The following is a 25,570-nucleotide window of genomic DNA, read 5'->3' as shown; positions in this document are numbered from 1 at the left end:
ATCTATAGGCTGTCCAGAGTAAGAAATACTCTATGTAGCCACTCTGGCTAAAAGATGAGTGTTCTGGATAAAGTACCCCCCATTTATTTACTCAGAAATGTCTAACAGCTTATTTGAAAATAGTTTTCTTCTATTTGGAGGTTTAGTAAGGAAATGGACCATATGAGCCTTTTACTAGCACATTGTAGTCATTCAATGCATTCAGTTTGCCATTATTCAACATCTTGGTCCAGAATTAGGATTGTGGCTGGTTGGTTAGACCACAGCTAGTTTACCTAACCAACACTCTTGGTCCTGGGCCGTGTAAACAAACGCCGATCAACGAGACAGCTTGTTGATCTGTGCTCGTTTGCTTCTTTCACAAGGAGCTAGTATGTGGACAAGCGATCGTTACTATGATCGCTCGTCCCCACACATTTTTATCATGTCAGCAGAGCAGCACTTCTCCCTGTTTACACAGGGAGATGTGCTGCCGACAACGATAATATTTATAATTTTGAAAACGCTACGATCAGTAGATGAACGAGCGTTTGCTCATTCATCTGCTGATCGCTGCTCTGTTTACACAGGGAAAATATCGGCAACGAGCGTTTGCCCGATAATTGGCCCGTGTAAAAGAGCCTTTAGTGTAGTTCACAAACGTAAAAGGTTAAAAGAAGGTTTGCTGCTACCACTTCTCTTTTTTACACCCTGGAAAGATTTATCAAAAGTGCAAAGAAAAATTGAGGGGGGAGGGCAATTGGCTTTGGGCAACTTTGGTTGAAACAGTAAATTTAGTAACATTTAATAAGTAGACCGAAAATAGTGTAAGAAATATAACACTACAGTATAATAGCATACATGGGCAGACAGCAGTTCACCTTGATGAAACTATTCACGTTTTTGTCCACTATGAAAGCCTTTTTTTTTTTGTTTTATAGAGGGGATGTCACACTCCCTGTCAATGAAAACATAACTTCCCTTTGTGCCAGAGATGATGTGATATGGGAAGCAGTCTGGGGATCAGTGGCGTAACCACCGCGGTAGCAGCCGTAGCGGCTGCTACGGGGCCCGGAGCTTGAGGGGGCCCGTGCCGCCAGCCGACACTCCCACCCAAATGCCCGGTGGTGCCGCTAGCAGCCGTTATGGCTGCTACTTTGGTAGCGCCGCTACTGTGGGGCCCGCGACGCCGAGCCTTACACAGGCCCTCTCAAACCTGTAGGTGTCGCTAGCACCGGAGGGGGCCCCAGTGCTAGCGGCAGCCAAATACATGTATTAGCACTGAATGGCCGGGCATGTTCCGTGCCTGACCATCCAGTGCCTTACAATGACACTGATTGGCTAGCGGCGCGATGACATCATCGCGCCGCTTCCATGCTTGGAAGGTGCTGATTGGCGGAGCAAGTCATTCTGCCCCGCCAATCAGCGTCATTGGAGGATGCTCGTTCAGCTCCTGCAGACATGCTCAGAAGAGAGCATGTCTGCATCGCCAGTGAACAGCGTGGGAACGGGATCATGTGAGTATGGCAATTTTTTTATTTTTTTCCCTCATAAAAATGTAAAAATCCCTCATAAAGACGACCCCCCCCCCCCAATGGGGGGGGGGTCGTCTTTATGTGGGCTATTATATATAGGGGGTCTATTTGTGGGGCAGTAGCTACAGGGGGGTCTATATGTGGGGGTGTGGGCCATTATATACAGGGGGGTCTATATGTGGGGGTGTGGGCCACTATATACAGGGGGCTCTATATGTGGGCCATTATATACAGGGGGCTCTATATGTGGGCCATTATATACAGGGGGCTCTATATGTGGGCCATTATATACAGGGGGGTCTATATGTGGGCCACTATATACAGGGGGGACTATATGTGGGGCACTATATACAGGGGTGGGCTATATGTAGAGCACTATCTATAGGGGAGCTATTTTTTTGGGGTACTTTCTATAGGGGTGGGCTATGTGTGGGACACTATATACAGGGGTGGGTTACCTGTGGGGCACTATATACAGGGGGGGTCTATATGTGGGGCACTAGCTATAGGAGAGGTCTGTATGTGGGGATGTGGGCCACTATCTACAGGGGGGTCTATATGTAGTGCACAGTCTAAAGGGGTGGGCTATATGTGGGACACTATATACAGGGGGAGCTATATGTGAGACACTATCTACAGAGGTGGGCTATACGTGGAGCACTAACTATAGGGGAAGATATATGTAGGGCAGCACGGTGGCTCAGTGGTTAGCACTTTTGCCTTGCAGCTCTGGAGTCCATATGTGGGCACTATCTACAGGGGCTTCTATGTAGGTCACTATCTACAGGGGGCACGGTGTGTGTGTGTGTGTGACAGTTATATTTAGATGTGTTGAGAATTTTAACTTTGTTTATAGGTGCAGAAGTGAGAAGCTGAAGACATCTAAACGGAAAACTGCAGAAATGGGTCATGGCCGGGAGAAATCCATCATAGATGTCTGAACCGGAGGGAGAAGAAAAGAACTAGAATCTGAGACGTCACCGGTGAGTCACTTATTGTAAATGTTTATTCTGCCTCTAATCAGTATTGTAGTCACTGTATGATCTGCAGCGAGATGATGGTGATAGGATTTTTTTTGTGAAACCGCATCTCCCAGCATATCCTTACCATTGTTCCGGCCATGCTGGGAGCTGTAGTTTTACGCCGTACAAACCTATACGCAGTGGCGTAACTACCGCTATAGCAGCCGTAGCGACTTCTACAGGGCCTGCAGCATGAGGGGGCCCGTGGCACCCGCCGGCACGGCCCCCTCCCATGGCCGCAGGCTCCGCTAGCAGCCGCTATGGCTGCTACAGCGCGACACCACTGAAGGGGTTGTTCCTACAAAAGACATGCATCCCCTATCCACAGGATAGGGGATACATGTGGGATCGCTGGGACGCCCAGCGATGAGGAGAACGGGGGACCGAAAGTCCCCCCTAAGTTCTCCATGACAAACCTCGGACTTCCGGGGTCTGTGTCGGCAGCTCCGTAGAAATGAATGGAGCGCCGGTCCCGCTTATGCGCATGCGTGACCAGCGCTCCTTTCATTTTTATTGAGCTGCGCAGACGCCGGAAGTCCGAGGTTAGTCATGGAGAACTTCGGGGGACTTTCGGTCCAACCGTTCTCCTTATCGCTGCCAGCGATCACACATGTATCCCCTATCCTGTGGATAGGGGATGCATGTCTTTTGTAGGACAAACTATAGGCCGTTTTTTTTTTGGGGGGGGGGGCTATATGGCGTTATCTACAGAGGGGTTCTGTATGGTGTTATCTACAGAGGGGGCTGTATGGTGTTATCTACAGGGGGGGCTGTATGACGTTATCTACAGAGGGGGTCTGTATGGCATCATCTACAGGGGGCTGTGTATGGTGCCATCTATAGGGGGTGCTGTGTGGTGGAATCTATAGGGAGGCACTATCTACAAAGGAGGGGGGGGTTGTGTGATACCCAGCAGAGGGGGGGCCCCAGTCAAAAGTTTGCTATGGGGCCCAGTCTTTCCTAGTTACGCCCCTGCTGGGGATATTTCCTCAACTATACACACAATAGGGCATTCTAAAGAAAAGTAATGTAGACTTTAAGTGGAGCAGTTGCCCGTAAGAGCCGATCAAATTACTTATTTCATTTTCCAAGCAGATTGGCTGCTCATTTAGCAGCTTTGATACATGATGTCCTACAGAGAGACGTTTACAGATGGCTGATTAGTTGGTTACTTATAACCCATCTCATGATAGATAATTTAGGACCTTTTCACATTCCATTTTCCCTGTACGTTAACGTCAAACGTAGCCATAGGCTCACATTATACCATCGGAGGCCAAAAAGAGCTTTAGTTTGGCCTTCATTGGGCATTATACGTCAGGGATATATATAATTTTTTTTTTTGCTGGATAGAATAGCGTAGTAGATTGCTATCATATCCAGAAGCATCCGATTTAAAAAAAAAAAAAAAAGTATCCTTTATATGCCTAACAGTGGCGGACATAAAAGTTCATGATGTATCCTTTAAACAGATACTATTATAGTCTATGGGTGATGGATGCCACATTTGGGCATCCGTATCAGCCTCCATTTAACGAATTTGTCGAGAACTTTTCGTATATGTCAAATGGAGATGATTAAACGAGTGGGAAAAGAGCCTTAGACGACTTCCTCTCAATACAGACAGCGATGTTTCAAGTGTTTGGGAACACACCTGTTACAGGACTGCCAACCCCAGTTTTTTTTTTTTACAACTTAGCCAAAATTCACGGACAGATTAGAAGGCCAAAAATAAAAAATGTCTCTAACTCCAGAACACGAATACGATCACATTAGCAGCATTTAATGGGAACTGTGAAATGATAATTGCCCTCATAATAACAGGGTCAAGTCAAATTAGTTGCACTGTCAGTCTGCATAGGTGATAAATTTATGATCGTTGGGGCCTCACCAGTGGAATCCTAGAACGAATGTCCCAAGTCTCCTATTCCTCCTTTTCCGCACAACAGCTGTGAGAAAGAGTATGAATGTAGTGGCGGTCATGCTCGCTGCCGCTCCATTCAAATTCTATCAGAGTAATGGAAACAGTTGAGCGTTGTGTATACATAGGTGTTAAATGTGATTAGTGGGAAAACCCCTTTAACTGGGATATTGCTATCATGAGTGCTCATAAAATAAAATGCCACACATCGTATCGAACATAGTTCTCATAAAATTATAGAATAGCCAATAATTTCCCTCCCTGTATTGAAAAGAAGCTGTTATCACTGAAGAGCAGGGCACTGACCAGTACCAGCACATATGTAGCAGTGGAATAACTATAGAGTTCGCATTTGCGATCAGACCCGTAAGTCCAGGGTGCCTACTGGACCCCCTGCTACATCAGGTCCTTCTGAGCCTGACACCCAAGCCCTAACGTTGGCCACCGTCAGGACATTGTGTACTCTGGTGCATGCAATGTGTGTTAGGCTTTGAAGACCAGAGAAGCTGGAGTGAGGAGAGGTAAGTAAATATCTTTTAGGTTTGTTTGTTTTTTAGTCCGATTTGGAGTCTGATTAATTTTAGAGTCTGATTTAAGGGCCTGATCTGGGGTTTAAATTAATTTTAGGCTTAAGTTCTGAGGTCTGAAAAAATGTAGGGATCTGGGGTCGAATTTAACTTAGGGGACTGGTCTGGGGTCTGAATTATTTTAGGGGTCTGTTCTTTGGTCTGATTTAGCGGTCTGGTGTCGGATTAATTTAGGTGTCTGGTCTTCTGTCTAAATTAATTTAGGGGTCTGATTTTACAGGTCTGATTTAATTTAGAGGTCTGGTCTTGGGTTTGATGTCTCCCAAGCCCCCATCCTACAATTTCTACTTATGTGATTGATAGTGTGCGTTGCAACATTGTCCCAGCATCCTCCTATAATCTTTTATCATGCTGGGAGTTTTCCCAGAAGTTTGGTTTTGTTCTTTGTTTTCTACTTTGCCAACAAGTTGCCCTAATCCCAACTTTTACATGGAGCTAGTAAATGCCGGGCCCAGCACTTTCTAGTTACACCTCTGCCTGCATGTGTTCAGCTGAAGAAGCAACTCATCTATATAGATGCATCCTTCTTATGGACGAAGTCCATATTTTTACAGACTGTCTGGGAATTTACAGAAGATTGACAATTCTGACCTGTTCACTTGTCTGTTGCACAAAACGCGTAAGTAAGAAGTGCATCCGGATGAGTTTACATGGGGCTGGAAGTACTTGTCAAACACATTAGATAAGTCTTTTTTTATTTCTTTGGAAGCGGATTTGTCTTTGCAACCCCTGTTGACCCAGTTTTAAGCTGGCCATAGATATTAGTTGACTGTGGTATACCAGCCTTACCCCTTATCTTTCTGAAAGTGTGTTGCACATATATCTGAACCCACCACCCTGGAGCATCAAAGAGCACTGATGACTGATCCTCTTATCTTAGACACAAACCACAGCTCTTGATATGGAGACATGACAGCTCTCCGCATGAAGAATCAGCATCAGTCCAGGTCTTTGAGCTGCAAGAGGTATAATGTGTCATCCCCAAAAAGTGCTTTTCACAAACCACACATATAGGGGTGAAACGTTTGAATGATACATTTTCTGATAGCAACAGATAGTCGCTTCCTGTCTTGCACTTTAGGCTTTTCACTGGGAGGGGTCACCCAGGCAGCTGGAAGGAAATCATGAATCTGTATTGCAAACTCTGCAGCCTCCTGATACTCGTCCTGTTCACACACACACACACTGAGCTGATTAAATATCTGGTTGGAATTTCATCCCATGCAGCCTCATGGTGTGGTGCTGCTGTTTTGTGCATCATCAGGTGAGTCAACTCCTATCTATCATTCTGAATATTCCGTCTATTATAAATCACCTAAATTACGTTCATCTTACATCTCAAAGATTTACACTTTTTTGTTATTTTTTTTTTAGTTCAGCCAAACCATAATAATTATCTGCTGCATGCAGATAGATTTTGGAAGACCCTACTCTGTTGAATCTTTATTTTTGCCATTATCAGTGTGTTGCAAAAATTATTTTAATGAACTTAATCTCTATGAATGTTTTATTGCTTCTGTACAGATGTAATGGTAACATTGTTGTCACCTTTTATTACAATATATAGTTCTAACATTGCTATATGTATATGTATGTATAATACATAAGTATAGAATAGGTTAGGAGAATGCCGATGCTTCGTGGAAGAATGGGCATTAAAGGCGTGATCACTGACAGGCTGTCATTTTGATGCATTCCAAGTTAAACCGGATAAGCTGTTTCCACATATGATTTGTCATTTTTAGATATATATGACTATGGGGTGATTGAGTTTTTGTAGCCAATGTTTTTAGGTTCCATGTTTTGTTTTTTACCAATTTTTGTACTTTGCTAGAAGAACCTGGACCATTTATTTTAAGACAGTGTATCAGGTAACCAGGTCTGGAGAAATATAAAAATTCATCGTGAGGGGCCAACTTTACATTTGGATAATCCCATGTCATATTTTAGGTCTCCTAATATTACCTAATATAATAGAGCGTCCATTGAAATTCTTGGTTGTACACTGTATTCCATTGCTGTAGAAGTCCATCATATTTAGTGACCTTCACATTTCCAAAATATATTGTGTGGTTTTTTTTTAACAATAAACAATATTTTGACATTTCTCCCCCCATTTATGACCATGTAATAAAAAATAAGTCAGTCCATCATTCTGCTAATTGGTCCTTGCTTAAGTTGCGCCCTCTTTTTGGTGCAAATTCTTCTAGACAAATTCATCACTGAAAAGCGCCAAAAAGAACAGATGTTTGTGACTCGTCCGACAAGGGGGCGTGACTTAGCAGAAAAGTGGCGCAGCATAAAATGCACTAAATTGTATCAAAATGTTGGTGAAAATAATTGTTTTAAAGTTAGCCATCCAAGAGGTGGTATTAAGTTAGACAGAAGTGTGAAGGTTAGCCAAATGTATTATCCAGCATATGCACTGTGATAAATTTGGCGCATCTACACTAATTCTAAGATGTCTACATTTAAGACCGTATTAGTAAGGCCCCATGCACACGTTTATAGCTTTCAACCATCCGTACATACGGATCCGTAGTCATTTATAGTCAGCCGTAAAACTTCTGCATATACGGAATGGTGTCCGTAAATACTGTCCGTATTGTATCCGTAATTACGGATCCGCAAACAAATCAGTGAGGAATCCCTGGCGTCGCATAGCAACGCCTCTGTAATTACGGACGGCTACGGATGCACATGCGTAGCCCTCCGTAATTACGGAAGCGTCCATAGACTTCTATGGGGATTTCGTGCCGTAATAACGGACAAAAAAAATACATGTTCTATAATTTCTCCGGCACCCATCCGTAAAAATACAGAAAGGTGTCCATAGCCCATAGAAATGAATGGGTCCGTAATTACGGATGAAAAATACGGTCGTGTGCATATGGCCTAAATCTGCCCCATTATATCCTCCCATATCCTGGCCATTTTTTAACCGGTGTGACTGAATTGCTCAGGCCTCATGCACACGGCCATGCCTGTAATCACGGGCCACGATTGCAGGTACGGCCGCGGACAGCCGCTTGCGTTTTTGGCCAGTGCTCCCATACTAAGTATGGGTGCACGGACCGTAAAAAGTCAAAGATAGGATACATGTCCTATATCTTTCGGTACACTTCTACGGCCCGGACACCTTCCTGTAAATAAACTGGAAGGTGTCCGTGGACAATAGAAGTGAATGTGTCCGTAATTCCGGTCCGCAATTACACACTATCTTTACGGTCGTGTTTATGGGGCCTCACATTGTAGAAAGCTAAAATTCATGAGTATAAAGCCCATCGCTACTAGGAACAAGTTGAACATTCTTAGGCCTTATTGAGACGAATGTGGGGAAACTTGGATGTGAAAAACTACAGTTTTTCACGTTAGCGTTTCCTCCGTGCGGGTTCTGTTTTTACGGATCCCATAGACTTAAATGTATGGAGGGATCCGTGAAAACGGAAGAAAATCAGACATGTTCAATCCTTCGATGGACCCTTCACAAGTTCCGTTAAAACAACGGCCGTGTGAAAGGCCCCCTTAAAATACATGCGTCCGACAGGTGACGGCCGTTGTTTTAATTATGTAATATTCTACATTAATCTGGATAAGCGCTTAGGGGTTTCATAGGAAGAATATAGGCTCAGCCCAAAACATTTCTTAAAGGGGTTGTCCGGGCATGGCGTGGTTTTTCATACTGATGACCTATCCACAGGATATCTGCTGAATATCTGTCGCTAATCAGTCATTTATGTAAAATAACATGTGTAAAGGATCTGCCAGACACAGCTTCTGTGTCGACGCCCGTGGTTAGTCAGTCTGCACCTGCTCCTAAGTCTGATCGAGTGACCCCCTCCTTCTACCAATCAGGCTGGGAGACTGAGGAGTGGGAGAGCCTATCACAGCCTGGCCAGACGGAGCTAGCTCCCGCCCTCTGTCTATTTATACCTTCACTTCCTGCTCCTCCTTTGCCTGTGATTCTGTCGGTTTCCTGGCTCTGCTGCTGCTGCTTGTACTTTTGTCCTCTGCTCCATATAGACCCTGGCTTACTGACTACTCTCCTGCTCTGCGTTTGGTACCTTGTACACTCCTGGTTTGACTCTGCTCGTTCACTACTCTCCTGCTCTGCGTTTGGTACCTCGTACACTCCTGGTTTGACTCGGCTCGCTCACTACTCTTGTTGCTCACGGTGTTGCCGTGGGCAACTGCCCCGTTCCCCTAGCTTCTGTGTACCCTTGTCTGTTTGTCTGTCGTGCACATAGTGAGCGTAGGGACCGTCGCCCAGTTGTACGCCGTCGCCTAGGACGGGACGTTGTAAGTAGGCAGGGACTGAGTGGCGGGTAGATTAGGGCTCACCTGTCTGTCTCACTACCCCTGCATTACAACATGACAAATTAATGGCAGATATCTGATGTTAAGCGGTGTATCTAATGTGTATGGTGAGCTTAACCATATTCTCCGATGTTGGCAAGTGTAGTTTATAGTTCAACTCCAATAACAATGGGTAGCCACATAACTGGTACGGTAAGAATTGTGAAGTTAAATGCTCTCTCAATTGCTTATTGTCTACTCTAGGGCTGAACAAATCCCAGGATGCCAATATGCCTAAGTTTTCTGAGTTGTTGTTTTATTTTTGATGCTTTGAAAAGTTTTTGTTGCCAAGTCACACAAAACGAGTGAGTAAGAGGAAGTTACACCTGATCTAGGAATATTTCCGTCTCTGAAAATCAGTTGTCATTTTTTGAGCCCACTAAAGTCTCGTCCTAACAAACTTACTTTAATATTTTGCTCACAGCTCTGTCTATATTAATACTGCACCTTAAATTACTGTACTTGTGTAATAGATCTGTGAGCTGCTATATGAGATCTGACCAGTCAGCCAAAACCCTAGCCAACACAAGTTCATCCTCTAAGGCTGGCCATATATTTTAGATAGCTTGTTCGGCCGACAGCTATTCCTCCCGACTTTCCCATACACAGGCACGCTCGACCAAGCGTGGATGTGTTCTTAGGGAAAAAGCCGCTGCCAGATGAGTCTGGCAGCGGCTTATCTAATAACAAACAAAAGGATCGGGCATGTTGAAATTCAACATGCCTGACCCTTCTCTTTCCCGACATTTGCCATCGAAAGAGAGTCAGGATGCCGTCATACACATTAGATGGTTGGCCGGTCTCGCAGAAATCGGTGGGTTCGGTGAACATATATCTAATGTGCATAGCCGGCTAGATTTACACATCACGTATTTGTTGTACATTTTGATGCAGATTTTTGAGCCCGAAGTGATTCCAGGAGGAAGGAGAAGTATAAGTTCTTCCTTTTATATTTCCCATTCCTTTTGAAGCCACTTCTGGCTTTGGCTCAAAAATCTGCATCAAAATGTTCAAAAATAAAATCTGCAACAAATACGCGTGAATCCAGCCTAAGTAGCGCTGCCATCTGATCCCTTGGCTTTTAAATGGCAGAGCCTTCGCTTGTGGGGTCCTGCTTACCTGGTTTACAATATTTTGTGCTGACATTAGGTTGGTTTCCTAATGTCCTACTTAGTCTGTTCACATTTTTGCTCTAGGACTGCCATCCATTCTTAGGATCTGCTATAAAACATAACATTCATCATATCTATAATGGCTCCTTTAAAAAAACCTGAAGCAATGACCCCTATTTGAACAGAGCCTTAGTGCAAATTTTTAGATTTTGCATTCTCTTTCCACTTATTAACTTGTCATCAATCTTCTAGTGTTTGAACAGATTCTAGTGTTTTATATAAATATATGAATCTGAAATTTGATAAGTCATTACAAAAATTAGACATTAACCCTGAACTATTGACACTATAATGGATTAAAGACCACTTCAAAAACCACTGCGTTAATATACTTTCAGCATTATACCGTAATCTGACATTGAGTAACCAGATACACTCCCTTCTAACCTTGGGAGACTTTTATTTCTGGTATAATATAGTCTCGCCACCTGTGTTGTACTTTACAAAATGAAGGAGCTTAGAATTTGAGCCCAAATTTGGACAAGCACGGATGTGAGTGAATATTGAATATGTCCTCTTTATAGCACTGCAGATTTTGCTGCCGCCATATAAATAATAATTGATTAAAAAATAATTTTCTAACGTTCTCCAGATTTTGCAGATCATGTTTGTGAAATGTAGAATCCCTGATTCATGAATATAAATGACATTGAAGTTGAAGTAAACTTTCTACAGTGAATATCTTCCCTTACTTACCTTATACTCCCTAATATCCAATTTCTATCTTATTACTCCCCGCACCAGTGCTGAAGACGGGTGGCCAACAATTCATGTGTGGGTGTTGCGTTTCTTACCAGAGAAGTGGATCCTCTAAGCCAAAAATCAGTTTGGTGCAGACCTTTGCTGTGGCCTGAAATGGCAGCCTGAGATGGATTCGGCACAGTCCCCCTTCCCCTCTGGACTCCATCGATACGCCACTGATGCTCTCGGCGACAAATATAAAACTTGAAAACCAAGTATGTGATAGCTTCATTCTGAAAATCCTTTTCCCCAATGGAAAATCTGTAACATGGCCATCAACTATTCTGCGTCATTTATAGCACTGGTCTTCTTATATGGGACCTTTTTAAGATCTTTCAGGATCCAGGCCTGGTGTGCTACCGCAATCTCTTCACTCCCTCTGTTTATACTCCAAAAAGCGACAACAAATTCCACAGCGCTGTAGTGAGATTATCACCATTCACATAAGTCCATGAGGGAATTTATGAACTTTTCTACACCTCTTTTCGGGCATAGAAAAGTCTCAAAAGGCTCAAAGGTCGCAATTTTCGTAAAAAATTTCGGGCCGATTACAACAGTTTTCTAAAAACAAGGTGGCGCTAAATTAAGGGGCATGGCCAGTCCCAGCATGACAAGTTTACTATAATTTATGCAAGAAACTGGCGGAAATTATAGCGAAAATCCTAGATGGCGTAGATTTTCTGTGGTCAGGGGTGATCCAGGCTACAGACAGCTACCGTATCATCCCCCACGATCATATAATACAACAAAAAATGTACACTCCCCGCTCTGCTTCTTCCCTTTGGATCCCTTAAGGCTTCTACATCAGGCCACGAGGCATTGAGGCCAGGAAGTGACAGGACATTATATGTGACCCAGCACACAACGTTCTGATTCTGGATGTTTTGTGCTGCGTTGTATACAACGCCTGACACTGCAGAACTTTGCCGAGGTGAGAAGCGGAGTGGTGAGTAAAACTTTTTTTTTCATGTCCAATCAGAGGGTCGCAGTTGGCCCCTACAGTCACCCCCGATTGTGGTGCAAAGCCAGTGGAAAGGTGCAACAGATTTAGTAGGAGACGTGTGCCTTTTTTAATAAATCTGTCGCATCTTACTTTAGCAAAGCAGAAAGCTAAGACTGGCATATGAAATGCCAGTCTTAGTAAATCTGCCCACATGTCTCTAATGGGGCTTTAATTTCGGTATCTCAATTATTACTGTCCTAGCCAAAAGTTTTGAGAACGACACAAATTTTGGTTTTACAAAGTTTGCTACTTCAGTGTTTTTAGATCTTGTAGTCAGCTGTTTCTATGGTATACCGAAGTACAATTATAAGCATTTTATAAGTTTTTAAACTTTTATTGACAAATACATCAAGTTTATGCAAAGGCTACAGTGTTGACCCTTCTTTTTCAAGACTTCTGCAATTGGCGCTGGCATGCTGGATATTAGATTCTGGGCCAAATCCTGACTGATGACAACCCATTCTTGCCTAATCAGTGCTTGGGAGTTTATCACAATTTCTGTGTTTTTGTTTGTCCACCCGCTTTTTCAGGATTGACACTGGGTAGTTCCTGCCCATGGACCCAAAATGTCAATGTTTATTTCACCGAGCCACTTAGTTCTCACTTTTGACATGGTACTCCATCATGCTGGAAAAGCTTTGTTCATACCCAAATTTCTCCTAGATCGCTGGGAGAAGTTGCGCTTGGAGGATGTTTAGATACTATTCTTTATTCATGGAAGTGTTCTTCGGCAAAATTGTGAGTGTGCCCACTCAGTTGGATGAAAAGCAACCCCACACATGAATGGTCTCAGGATGCTTTACGGTTGGCATGACACAGGACTCCTGGTAGCGCTCACCTTTTCTTCTCCGAACAATCATTCGTCCAGATGTCCCAAATAGTGAAGGGGGCTTCATCAGAAAAATGTAATTTACCCAAGTCCACTGCAATCCAATCCCTGTACTTCCTGCAGAATGTCAGCCTGTCCTTGATGTTTTTCTTGGAGAGGCCCTTCTTGACACCAGGCCAGCCCCCAAAGGTCTTCGCCTCACTGTGCGTGCAGATGCACTGACACCTGCCTGCTGCCATTCCTGAGCAACCTCTGCACTGGTGTTGAACTGATCCCGTAGCCGAATCCTCTTTAGGAGACAGTCCTGGCACTTTCTGGACTTTCTTGGGCGCCCTGAAGCCTTCTTCACAGCAATTGAACCTCCCTTGTTGAAGCTATTGATGATCCGATAAATGGTTGATTTAGGGGCAATCTTACAATCCGCAATGTCCTTTCCTGTTAGGCCCTTTTGATGCAAAGCAATGATGACTGCATGTGTTTCCTTGGAGGTAACCATGGTTAACAGAAGAAGACAATGATTTTAAGCACCATCCCCCTTTTAAAGCAACTAATCTCCTCTTCTATTTCAATCAGCATGACAGGGTGATAGCCGCTGCCTTGTCCTCGTTACCACTTTCTTCTGATCTAACGAGAAGATCACTGAAATTATGTTAGCAGGTCACTTTGTGGTAAGGCTGAAATGCAGTGAAAATTGTTTTTTTGTGATTAACTTAATTTTTATGGCAAGGAATGACTGCAATAACTTGCAATTCAGCTGATCACTCTTCATAACAATCTAGAGTTAATGCAAATTGCTACTATAAAAACTGAAACCGCAAACTTTGTGAAAACCAAAATTTGTGTCAGTCTCAAAACTTTTGGCCAGGACTGTACACACACATACTAGAGCCAATTTTATGGAAAGACAATTATCTTATCAATGTTTTTGTAGTGTGGCGTGTCATGTTACAGAAATTTCTAATAGCCCACTGAGCTTTTGCAAAGTCCGTATTAATTGAGAAGCATTTTAAATAAAAACTCGTATATTATTATCCATTAAATTTAAAAGATATATAATGCACTAGCTCATTAGAAGCAGAATGACGTGTTAAAGTGTAGCTAAACGTTTGACCAACTTCTGACATGTCATAGTGACATGTCAGAAGTTTGGATTGGTGGGGGTCCGAGCACTGAGACCCCAAACCAATCGTTAGAACGAAGCAGCTGAAGTGCCCGTGTGAGCGCTCAGCCGCTTCGTGTCTGTTTGGCTTTTTCCGGAAAGCCGATGTATCGGAGTACGGGCTCATGGACTTTCTATTGAGTCCGTACACCGATACATTTATTTCCGGAAAAAGGCGAACAGACACGAAGCGGCTGAGCGCTCACACGGGAACTTCAGCTGCTTCGTTCTAGCGACTGGTGGGGTTCTCAGTGTTCGGACCCCCACCAATCCAAACTTCTGACATGTCACTATGACATGTCAGAAGTTTGTCAAACTTTTAGCTACACTTTAAGTTTAATCGTATTGTGACCAAGAAATCTTGATAATTAGAATCATTGACTTCTAGGAGAGCTTCTCTTCTAGGATCCCATCATTTATTCTTGAAGCACTGCCATCCTTTAGGTGTTTTCTTTTCACTATACGTTATTACATACAGTCACACTGTTCAGGGAGTATTTAATCCAGTTAGCCAGTATTTATTTTTCCATAGTACTGGGAACGGCTTGAGTAGAGTCCATCCCCAGGGACTTCAGATGATGTGCTTTAATAATAGTACTGGAGAATTAAAGTAGAAATTCACTTTTGGCCACACATTATTAATAGACAATGAGGGGTTTCCGTTTTTACTTTTCCACTCTCTTTTCAATCAAGATCCGAAATTGACCCCTATTTATAAAATAAATAAAAATAAAGTGTTGCCTACTACTAAGAGATATATCTCTGCTTTTATTTTATAACCTGCACTAGAAAGTTGTTTACTGGAACCTGATTGAAAGTTCCACGCTTCTAGTTCACTATTTTTCATAAACAAGTCCCATATAGTCCCTTCAAAATTCTATGGTTGCAATTCCTATATTTGATGAATTTGTTGAAACTATTTTTATTGCTCCATTACATAGAAATAAAAAAAATGAGGCAACTTTGCAAATAGTTTTGATGAAAAATATCCTACCGTTCCATGTATACAGCTCCTATGCAGACCTATGTGTGTAGTTTGATCCTGCAGTCAAGCTTAAAGAGGCTCTGTCACCAGATTTTGCAGCCCCTATCTGCTATTGCAGCAGATAGGCGCTGCAATGTAGATTACAGTAACGTTTTTATTTTTAAAAAACGAGCATTTTTGGCCAAGTTATGGCCATTTTTGTATTTATGCAAATGAGGCTTGCAAAAGTACAACTGGGCGTGTATTATGTGCGTACATCGGGGCGTGTTTACTACCTTTACTAGCTGGGCGTTCTGACGAGAAGTATCATCCACTTCTCTTCAGAACGCCCAGCTTCTGGCAGTGCAGACACAGCCGTGTTCTCGAGAGATCACGCTGTGACGTCACTCACAGGTCCTGCATCGTGTAAGACGAGCCGGCACCAGAGGCTACAGATGATTCTGCAGCAGCATCGGCGTTTGCAGGTAAGTCGATGTAGCTACTTACCTGCAAACGCTGATGCTGCTGCAGAATCAACTGTAGCCTCTGGTGCCGATGTGGCCGACACGATGCAGGACCTGTGAGTGACGTCACAGATCTGCACTGCCAGAAGCTGGGCGTTCTGAAGAGAAGTGGATGATACTTCTCATCAGAACGCCCAGCTAGTAAAAGTAGTAAACACGCCCCGATGTACGCACATAATACACGCCCAGTTGTACTTTTACTTTTCAACACGCCCAGTTGTACTTTTGCAAGCCTCATTTGCATAAATACAAAAATGGCCATAACTTGGCCAAAAATGCTCGTTTTTTTTAAATAAAAACGTTACTGTAATCTACATTGCAGCGCCGATCTGCTGCAATAGCAGATAGGGGCTGCAAAATCTGGTGACAGAGCCTCTTTAACTCCCTTCCATGTGCCCCCTTTTCTACTGTAGGTAGGTTAGCAAGAAGAGGGGAAGCTTAAAGGCAGAAACACATTACTGCAGAACCAAACTAAAGTGTTAGCTGAAAAATGTTAGTAAAACTTCTATATGGTTATTGAAAGTTCGTGGGCCATGCTGAAATGCAACGTTTTTTATCCAATTCCCAACATTATTTCAGCACAATACTGTCAGGATGGGGCTATTGGATGTGATTTTTCAGAAAGTGGGAGCAAATAACAGCGGGTCCAAGTACACTACATGGACAAAAGTATTGGGACACACCTCTTAATCATTGAATTCAGCTGTTTCATTCAATCCCGGCCACTTACTGATTACATGGTCGACAGTTACGGAAACAAGGTAGCTCGCATGCTACGCTGCTTCCGTATTTTATTTTTAATTGGAGGAATGGGAAAAAACAAGAATTTTGACGTTAGTTTTTGCTTTTTTTTTTTTGGATGCCGTGCACCCAGCGGTTTAATTAATGTGTTAAGTTTATTGTTCGATTTGTTACGATCGCGGCGATAACATTATATGTGTACGTATTTTTTTTTACTGAATAAAACCACTTTTTATGGAAAATTTTGTGGGTTTATTTTTACTGTAATCTTTTTTTATTTTTTTTTCATAAACTTTATTTAACCGTTTTACTTTTAATTTTTTTGTCCCACTAGGGGACTTCACTTTGCGATCTTCTGATCGCAGATATAATGCTTTGTATACTTAGTATACCAAAGCATTTTTGCTTGCCAGTGTAAAACTGACAGGCAATCTATTAGGCCATGCCCCTGGCACACTCGTTCATCGGCTGATCAGCTCTTTTACACAGAATTAAAAATCATCGTTGTCGGCAGCACATCTCCCTGTGTAATCAATCGTAGTAACGAACGCTCGTCCCCATACTTAGCCAATCATTGCTCCGTGTGATAGGAGAAAACGAGCGCTCGTTTACACAGCCCAACATCGTCCCGTGTAATAATACCCTTAGGTTCGGTCTGTTGTCCCGAATATCCTCATCCTTGGGTGGCTGGTTTTTTCACAAGCAATTTGCAGGTTGACTTCTCCCTTAAAGAGAAAGCATCACCTATATATAATTTTTTTGTTTTTATTTTTTGATTGAAGATTTTCTTCTATTTTCTGTACATGATTATGGGGGCAGCCATCCTGCCTGAGCTGCTGTTAAAGAGGCTCTGTCACCACATTATAAGTGCCCTATCTCCTACATAAGGAGATCTGCGCTATAATGTAGGTGACAGCAGTGCTTGTTTTTTTAAATAAAAATCTATTTTTACCATTTTATTAGCGATTTTAGATTTATGCTAATGAGTTGCTTAATGCCCAAGTGGGCGTATTTTTACTTTAGACCAAGTGGGCGTTGTACAGAGGAGTGTATGACGCTGACCAATCAGCATCATGCACTCCTCTCCATTCATTTACTCAGCGCATAGGGATCCTGTTAGATCCTTATGTGCTGTCTTATACGTACACATTAACAATACTGAAGTGTTTAGACAGTGAATAGACATTCCACGGAATGTCTATTCACAATCTCTGCACTTCGTTACTGTTTCTATGGTAGTTACAGCAGAGGAAGCGTGATCTCGTTATAGCCTGTCATTTACAGCGAGATCTCACGAGATCACGCTTCCTCTGCTGTAACTACCACAGACAGAGTAACGAAGTGCAGAGATTGTGAATAGACATTCCGTGGAATGTCTATTCACTGTCTAAACACTTCAGTATTGTTAATGTGTACGTATAAGACAGCACATAAGGATCTAGCAGGATCCCTATACGCTGAGTAAATGAATGGAGAAGAGTGCATGATGCTGATTGGTCAGCGTCATACACTCCTCTGCTCTATATAGAGGTGTTTTCATTGTAATCCAGCCTGAGATGATAATGAGATGACTGCTGAGAAGTGATCTCTACAGAACAGCAAGTGTCAGTCTATTATGAAGCTCAGTGGCCAGACTGAGCTCTGCAAGATTTTATGATATATTTTAATATAGATAATGACAAAGAAATAAAAAAAAAAATAAAATATATATATATATATATATATATATATATATATATCTCAACCAAAATTCTTAAAAAAGAAAACTGGATTTGAACAACCAGTCATTTTTTTATTTCACATTCCCTTTAAAGAAGCTCTGTCACCAGATTTTGCAACCCCTATCTGCTATTGCAGCAGATCGGCGCTGCAATGTAGATTACAGTAACGTTTTTATTTTAAAAAAACGAGCATTTTTGGCCAAGTTATGACCATTTTTGTATTTATGCAAATGAGGCTTGCAAAAGTCCAAGTGGGTGTGTTTAAAAGTAAAAGTCCAAGTGGGCGTGTATTATGTGCGTACATCGGGGCGTTTTTAATACTTTTACTAGCTGGGCGCTCTGATGAGAAGTAACATCCTCTTCTCTTCAGAACGCCCAGCTTGTGACAGTGCAGATCAGTGACGTCACTCACAGGTCCTGCATCGTGACGGCCACATCGGCACCAGAGGCTACAGTTGATTCTGCAGCAGCATCAGCGTTTGCAGGTAAGTCGATCTACGCCCCGATGTACGCACCTAATACACGCCCACTTGGACTTTTACTTTTAAACACACCCACTTGGACTTTTGCAAGCCTCATTTGCATAATTACAAAAATGGTCATAACTTGGCCAAAAATGCTCGTTTTTTAAAAATAAAAACGTTACTGTAATCTACATTGCAGCGCCTATCTGCTGCAATAGCAGATAGGGGTTGCAAAATCTGGTGACAGAGCCTCTTTAAGGAGTTTTGTGAATCCTGATTTATTAAAGGGGTTTTCTCAATTTATAGATTGTGGATAAACCATAAATGTCTGATAGGTGGGGGTAACACTTCTGAGACCAACACCTGTAATTAGATGGGGTGTCCCCTAAATTCCGTTCTTCAGCGTGAAATGGCATGGCCTGCGATGGAAGTGTAGACTAGATGAAGTAGTGGACATGCTGTATTGAAGTCTATTGGAGCGACTTACAAAACTTGGAAAGAGCTGAGATGAGGATGTGGCCATCTTGGCCTGCTGAATAGAATACCAGGGTCAAATTGAGGACTGACACCAGTACACAGGCAGTCCAGCACAAGAGGGGAAGCAAAGGAAATGTAATAGCTTAAATATCTTTTTCATGGGCAATGATTGGGCAAACAAGCACTATATGATCGCTTGTTCTGGATCATTGCCGTGTGTAAATCCGATCATTGGCTGATCGGAACTTTTAAGCGCCAAAACAAATTATTTCTAACCGGCTGCACATCTCCCTGTGTGCTGCCGACATGATGCAAATGCGTGAGGACGCACGATCGTATTAACAATCGTTGCTTCTTGTGAATGGAGCTAGCGAACGTCGATCGATCGTCGATTTTCACTTGTTTTTCCAGCCAGTATCAAGCCATTCAAGTTCTGTATAAAGCAGTGTGACAACCTCTGTGGGCACTATAAGGGCATCTGTTAGTTGATGTCACCCAGCATCTACTTCTCATGTAGGAGCATAAGAAACTTAAGAGACGGGTGAATAAAATGAATTAAAGAGGGCAGATTATGGATTTATATTTTGGGCACAATTTTTTTAAGGAAAAAGACTTCCTCTTTAAATCGAATTTAATTACTGATCGTGATAGATTTTGCTTATACAATGCCTTGAGTTTTGCTCTTAGTTTTTTGGCAATGACTTGATTCAGCTTTGCTTTTTAAAGCGCAGCATATCTCAGTACAACTTTGCCCGACCTTTCAGCAATAAGTAATTACCCCCTTCCACTCTTGCTCCAAGTGTTACATGATATTAGAATCTTGCCTTGACCTCGCTATAAACATTAAGACAGGACAAGGCTGCAGGCTGCTCATTAAATAATACCTGCAGCAATGTTACCTTCATCTTCCTGTGTGAACATGACTTTGTGTAACTGGACATACTGTACTATTCCCTGCTTGTTGGTCCGATAACCTCTAGTGTCCGTGTCATGGATTAGGCGTCTGACCACAATTATGAGATCTGTGGCAGTGCTGTAATAAAGCTGAGCTCTAAGGCCAACGTGTGTCAGCTCCTACGCCAAATGTTTTTTGGCGTTGACAGGACATTGGAGGGACACGTCTGAGCCCCCTTGTCCTCTAAGCGGAACGTCACATTCAGCGTACTTACTCGGAATTGACTTTGATCTGTGGTTTACCATAAACTTCATCTGAACACTCCCACAATTTCACGCTTTTGATGTGTTTCTTTGAAATTGCTCTTATTCTCTTTTCGCTGATGAAATATTATCTATCTTGGCTTTTAGGATTAAATGCGGGGTAGTCAGCTGTGGTTTTGTGTCTTAAATGTGTCAGATACAGTAGTAATTTTAAGGTCTTATCTCTGCCCTTGAATATGTGACCACATCAACCTTTCAATTGCTGCTGGTAACCTCATTATTAAGTTGTACTGAATGGTTAGATTTTATTATTTCCGGTATTTAAAGGGACACTGAGTTTATCGCTTATGCAATGGTAGTTATCTGTCAGATATTTCCCTTATATACGTATAGATTTACCTTGAACTTTACGGATAATGCATTTTATTTATTGAAAGAGGAAAGATAGTTTTAAATGTATTTAAATGCTCGTTGGGGCAATTTCGCCAGTTTTCTGTATTGGGATGACTGATGGTCAATCCAATCCTGTAGATGCTGGACAATTAGAATTTTTACCAATCCTCGTTTCCTCTGACATCATGAGGCCTTCTTTCATATTAGAATGTCCGCGGATCCTGGCGATGTTGGCAAGCTTTGCTGAAACTAAAGGGGTTGTATGAGATTTGACAAACATGCTTTCTTCTAGTAATCATCCTTGTCTTTAGGATGTATGTGTTATTGTAGCTCCGCTCCATTCAGGTTTATAGGGCTGAGCTGTAAGGCCCATTTCACACTGCGTTCATGATCTCCGTTCGACGTAAACGCTAGGAAATCATCCTGATGTTTATGTTAAGCCAGGCTATGACGGATACCCTAACAATGGCATCCGTCACCCACAGACTATTATAGGATCTGTTAAACGGATATGTCATAAATTCTTATGACCTTTTCATGATGCATGTGCCAAATGGATGCCATAATAGCCTATGGGTGACAGCCACTATTAGGCATATATCACAGGTATCTGTTGCCCATTGGCTTTTATGGTATCCGTTTAACGGATACGCCATTTAGGCCTCATGCCCACTTCAGGTTTTTTGTCAAGGTACTATCCAATTTTTCAACTGATAGCACCCTGACACATTCATTTCAATGGGGCCATGCACACTTCCGTTGTTTTAACGGAACCGTGCAGCCGTTCCGTCAAAAGTAGTGCAGGTCCTACTCCTGCCCGTTTTTGACGGAACAGTTCTCGGCCTTTTCATTGAATTTGAATTTGTGAAACAACGGACTGCACTTGGAAGCCATCCGTGTGCAGCCCGTGTTTGACGGAACCGTCATTAGCGGCCGTAGAACGGCCGACGGAAGTGTGCATGAGGCCTAAAAGCAAATTAAAAGTCCATGACCTACTGTATACATTAAACTGATCCATACAATGGCATCCGTCACCCACAGTCTCCCACGATAAACAAACAAAAAATATTTTACTGGGTGCCTTTGTATGGAACAGTGCAGGCTGCTGCGCTATTCCATACTACAACAAAAACAAACTATTCTCAACGTATACTGCACGACAGAGGCCAAAAGAACATTCATCTGGCCTCCGTGGGTATAATGGGAGCCTTTGGGTATGTTTGACGTATGCGCCGGGAGCTTCCCGAAGCAGCCGTGAAACATTCAGGAGAAACGCAGTCTGAAAGGGGCCTAACACCATGAACAGCTCATGGACAAGAGTGGAGCTATTTCTGACAGAAATCGGCCATGTTTTATCATTTTCACACACCCGGTGTACCATGTCTATTTCACAAATATTACAGCGGCATTCCGGTTTTGTATAACTTTAACATATTCATTATATAGGGAAAAGTTATGCAGCTTTCTTTAGTTTAATTCTTCACAATTTTCAAGATCTCTGCTTGTTATCTGTGAATGGAAGCATTCTTGTTCACATCCAGAGGGTCAAAAACGGCTGTAATTGCATTTAACTGACACTGGTAGATGGTTTATTAAAAGAGAGATCAGTGGGCATGATCAGGACAGGTTTTCAACCTCTGGATGTAAACAAGGATTTATCAATTCACTGAAAGCAAACGGAGAGTTTGGATTTGAAACACAAAGTATTTGTATAACTTTTCATTACCCAGTGATTGAGCTTCATTTACATAAAAATAGAATACTCCTTTAACTTTGTCAGCACAGTAGCCATGGATATTTGCTCCACTAATAATATTTATTAATCTCATGATATCTGATCCCAGATAAGTCCCTCTTTTTTATTTCTCTACCATTACAGCGCTTCCTGCCTGAGAAAACAATAAATCTACCTTTTTGTTTCTAATGTAATGACTTCTATTAATACATCCAACTTGTATTTTCCAGTGTGTAACGTTCCAGGCCCGCTACCCAATAAAACTTCAGACATGACTTGTAGAATTATAGCCAGTGATGACTTTACTTTGCTTTAGGTGGGAGGGGGATTTCTTTGGCAGAACTAAAAGTTTCCACTGCTAAATCTTTAAAACATAAAAACATAGAAGAGTCCTACAAAAACCAGATTGAGGGGAGAAAGTGGGGGATATTATGTAAAACCACAACTTTATCCATTATTCATTAAAAGAAGTCTGCCAGGTCCTTTATAACTACTACTAAATGTGCTGGAAAGGGGACCGAAACATATGTGCCTTTGTGGCTGCAGATAAACTTTCTGAAAAAAGTACATACTTTTCTCATATGCAAATTAGGTCCCAAGTGCCCTGAGGGCGATTCCAAGCCCAGCAAATTCTCAAGCTCTTGTGCGTGAATCCTGCCCAACACCTTACTCTTGGCCTTGAATGGTGGGTCCAGCGTTAGTTGAAATGACTGTTTCAGGCACAGAAATCTTGCACAAACGGCGTGCATTCATGGCGCATGTGCAGTACTCTCCCTAATACAAGCAATGGCCTTATTGACATACTGCATGGTGCTTGCCGGTTGGTAGTGATGGTGCCGAAGGCTGGAGCAGCCCATCAAGAGCTCTTTGCGGGCTTGGGACTACCTTTGCAGCCGAATTTGCATATGACGAAAAAACTTTTCTCACAAATGCGAAGTCTATCTGCAGTCACAAAGTTATGTTTGCACATATATTTACGTCCCCTACCCTGCGCTGTTATTGGTTTAGTAGCCATAAAAGACCTGACAGACTCCCTTTAACAAAGAAAATAGGATACAGTAAGACATTTATAAGATATTATGCATATTATAGTATTTTTTTTTCTTGTTCATCTAATTTGTTTGATAAGATTTTATTTTCTTCAGAGTAATGTTGCCATTAGTGGGCAGCACTGTTGAATTGGAATGTTACTATAATAATCCACAGATACAAGGTATACAGCTAAATGCTAAAATGAGGGTTTCTCGGTGATCACACTGCAGTAACAGTAAAAGCAGCGCATGTTCGACTCCATTCATACTGCTTTCGTGGTGGGGTATACCAGAAAATCTCTCGACGTATTCGCCTGCATGACCATAGACTTTAATGGCCAAATGTTTACCAAGAGTGTGTCATTTAGGCATATGTTTTGCCAATATACAGTACACTTCCACTAACCCACTCACCGTAAACATAGAACACAAAGTGAAAAATTTTAACAGGTCAAAATTAATCCTCCACCCACTGGATCCATTAATTTTGACACTACGGCTATGCTTTATAGCCACTTTTGGTCAGAGGACTGTCACACGATCTCAATGTTTCCAAATGGAGGGGAAAGTCACTCGACAATCACATGAACCTTCACATTGTTTAGAACTTGCAGTCGTCGCAAGTCACCTGCGACTTTTTCTCCGATAGGGAAACGATGGTTGTGGTAACGTGAGATGAATACCGTCATGAATACTTTTCTTTGTTAGCTACTATTAGCCAAAAAGCGCAATATATTTTTGTGCCATTTAGGCTAATAGTAGAGCGGACCTGTCCCCATACTACAGGTATGCTGCACTTCTACAGGACAACATAGTCTGATGACAAGATCTGCTTTAAGAAATATCACACGTCCGCACATTGTATGCAGTGTCAGATCAAGAGGAGACATCTGTTCTCTGTACTGCCAAAGAGGGGTCACTAGTGAGGTATTTCTGCACTGACAATATAAAACCTGGAGACGTCAGTGAAAAGTTCTTGCTATTGGTGTGTCTAGAGGCAATCGGGATACTACATTACAACATGTCTCTACAGAGCCTCGTTCGGTCAGATGTACTATCCCAGAAGCTGCCTACACCTACTGCTTAGTTACTTGTTTCAGGTTTAGTCTGTCTTTTGTTCTTTTTATTTTTATATCATACCAAAACATAATAATGTCAATTCACAGCAAAAATAACATTGACATCAAACCGCAATATAAAATCTGTATAAATTAAAGGGATTGTATGAGATCAGGAGATACAGTGCCACTCTTGTGGCATGGGCTGTGTTTGGTATCGCAGCTTAGCCTCTTTCAAGTGATTGATTTTGAGCTGAAATACCAGACACCGCTCATGAACAACAGTGGCGCTATTTCCGGACAAAAGCATATTTTTTTTTCTAATCTCATACAACCCCTTTTATAATATAGAGGCAATGTTGGTAAACAACAAGGGAAACTCTTTCAAAACTGGATGGAAACGCCTTACAGAATAATATTTTGTATGTTTGCTAAGCAATGGCTTGGATGCGTTCAACAACTGTCGCAGCAAGTCAATGGGTGGAACGACTGGATCTTCAGGCTCCTTTGGAGATCCAATAGTCTGACTTGAAAACTGAAATAAAAAGCATTCTTGCTGGTAAAATATGTGAAAATATGTGATGATTTTTTTCACAAGATCTACAAGAAAAGGAAGGGGAGGAGATCCATTTAGCCATAAGGTTTGCTCTATTCTCAAACTGCTTGTTGTCACATGTTTACCCACGTAGGGTCCCCCCGTCCCCCCATTGACATTATTGGGAAAAATAGCAGTGATAGGGCAAAGAAAATGGCAACAGGTTCCTTAATCTGAGAGCAGCAGCAGTAATAAGCTGATCACTATGGGTATGTTCACACTGAGTTTTTTTGCAGACAAAAAATTCTGCCTCAAAATTCCTTGAGGACCTTTGAGGCAGGTTTTGACCTGCCTGCACTTTTTGTGCCACATTCTTCGCTGTGTCTTTCGGTTGCAGCCATTGAGCGCCACGGGAAAAAACTCAGCGAAAAATGCTTTCTATACCTCCCATTGACTTCAAAGGGA

At 42.2% G+C, this 25,570-nt stretch overlaps 1 protein-coding gene across 2 annotated transcripts in view; it reads left to right on the top strand.

Annotated features, from left to right (window-relative positions):
* ARHGEF3 (Rho guanine nucleotide exchange factor 3) overlaps window positions 1-25,570 on the top strand; it is a 268,161-nt gene that overhangs the window by 99,337 nt on the left and 143,254 nt on the right. The window contains exon 1 of one of the 2 annotated variants that reach the window (XM_075833918.1): window positions 6,224-6,308. The exons of the other annotated variant lie outside the window; for it this stretch is intronic. Coding sequence (XP_075690033.1) covers window positions 6,276-6,308 — 33 coding nt within the window. The 5' untranslated portion in view covers window positions 6,224-6,275. Of the gene's footprint in view, window positions 1-6,223; window positions 6,309-25,570 lie in introns of those variants that run through there. 2 annotated transcript variants of the gene reach the window in all.

This window comes from Rhinoderma darwinii, chromosome 7 (assembly GCF_050947455.1).
Source record: "Rhinoderma darwinii isolate aRhiDar2 chromosome 7, aRhiDar2.hap1, whole genome shotgun sequence".
Taxonomy (NCBI): Eukaryota; Metazoa; Chordata; class Amphibia; order Anura; family Rhinodermatidae; genus Rhinoderma; species Rhinoderma darwinii.
Note: the sequence above shows the minus strand (reverse complement) of the source record. Positions and strands in the feature narration are given on the sequence as shown.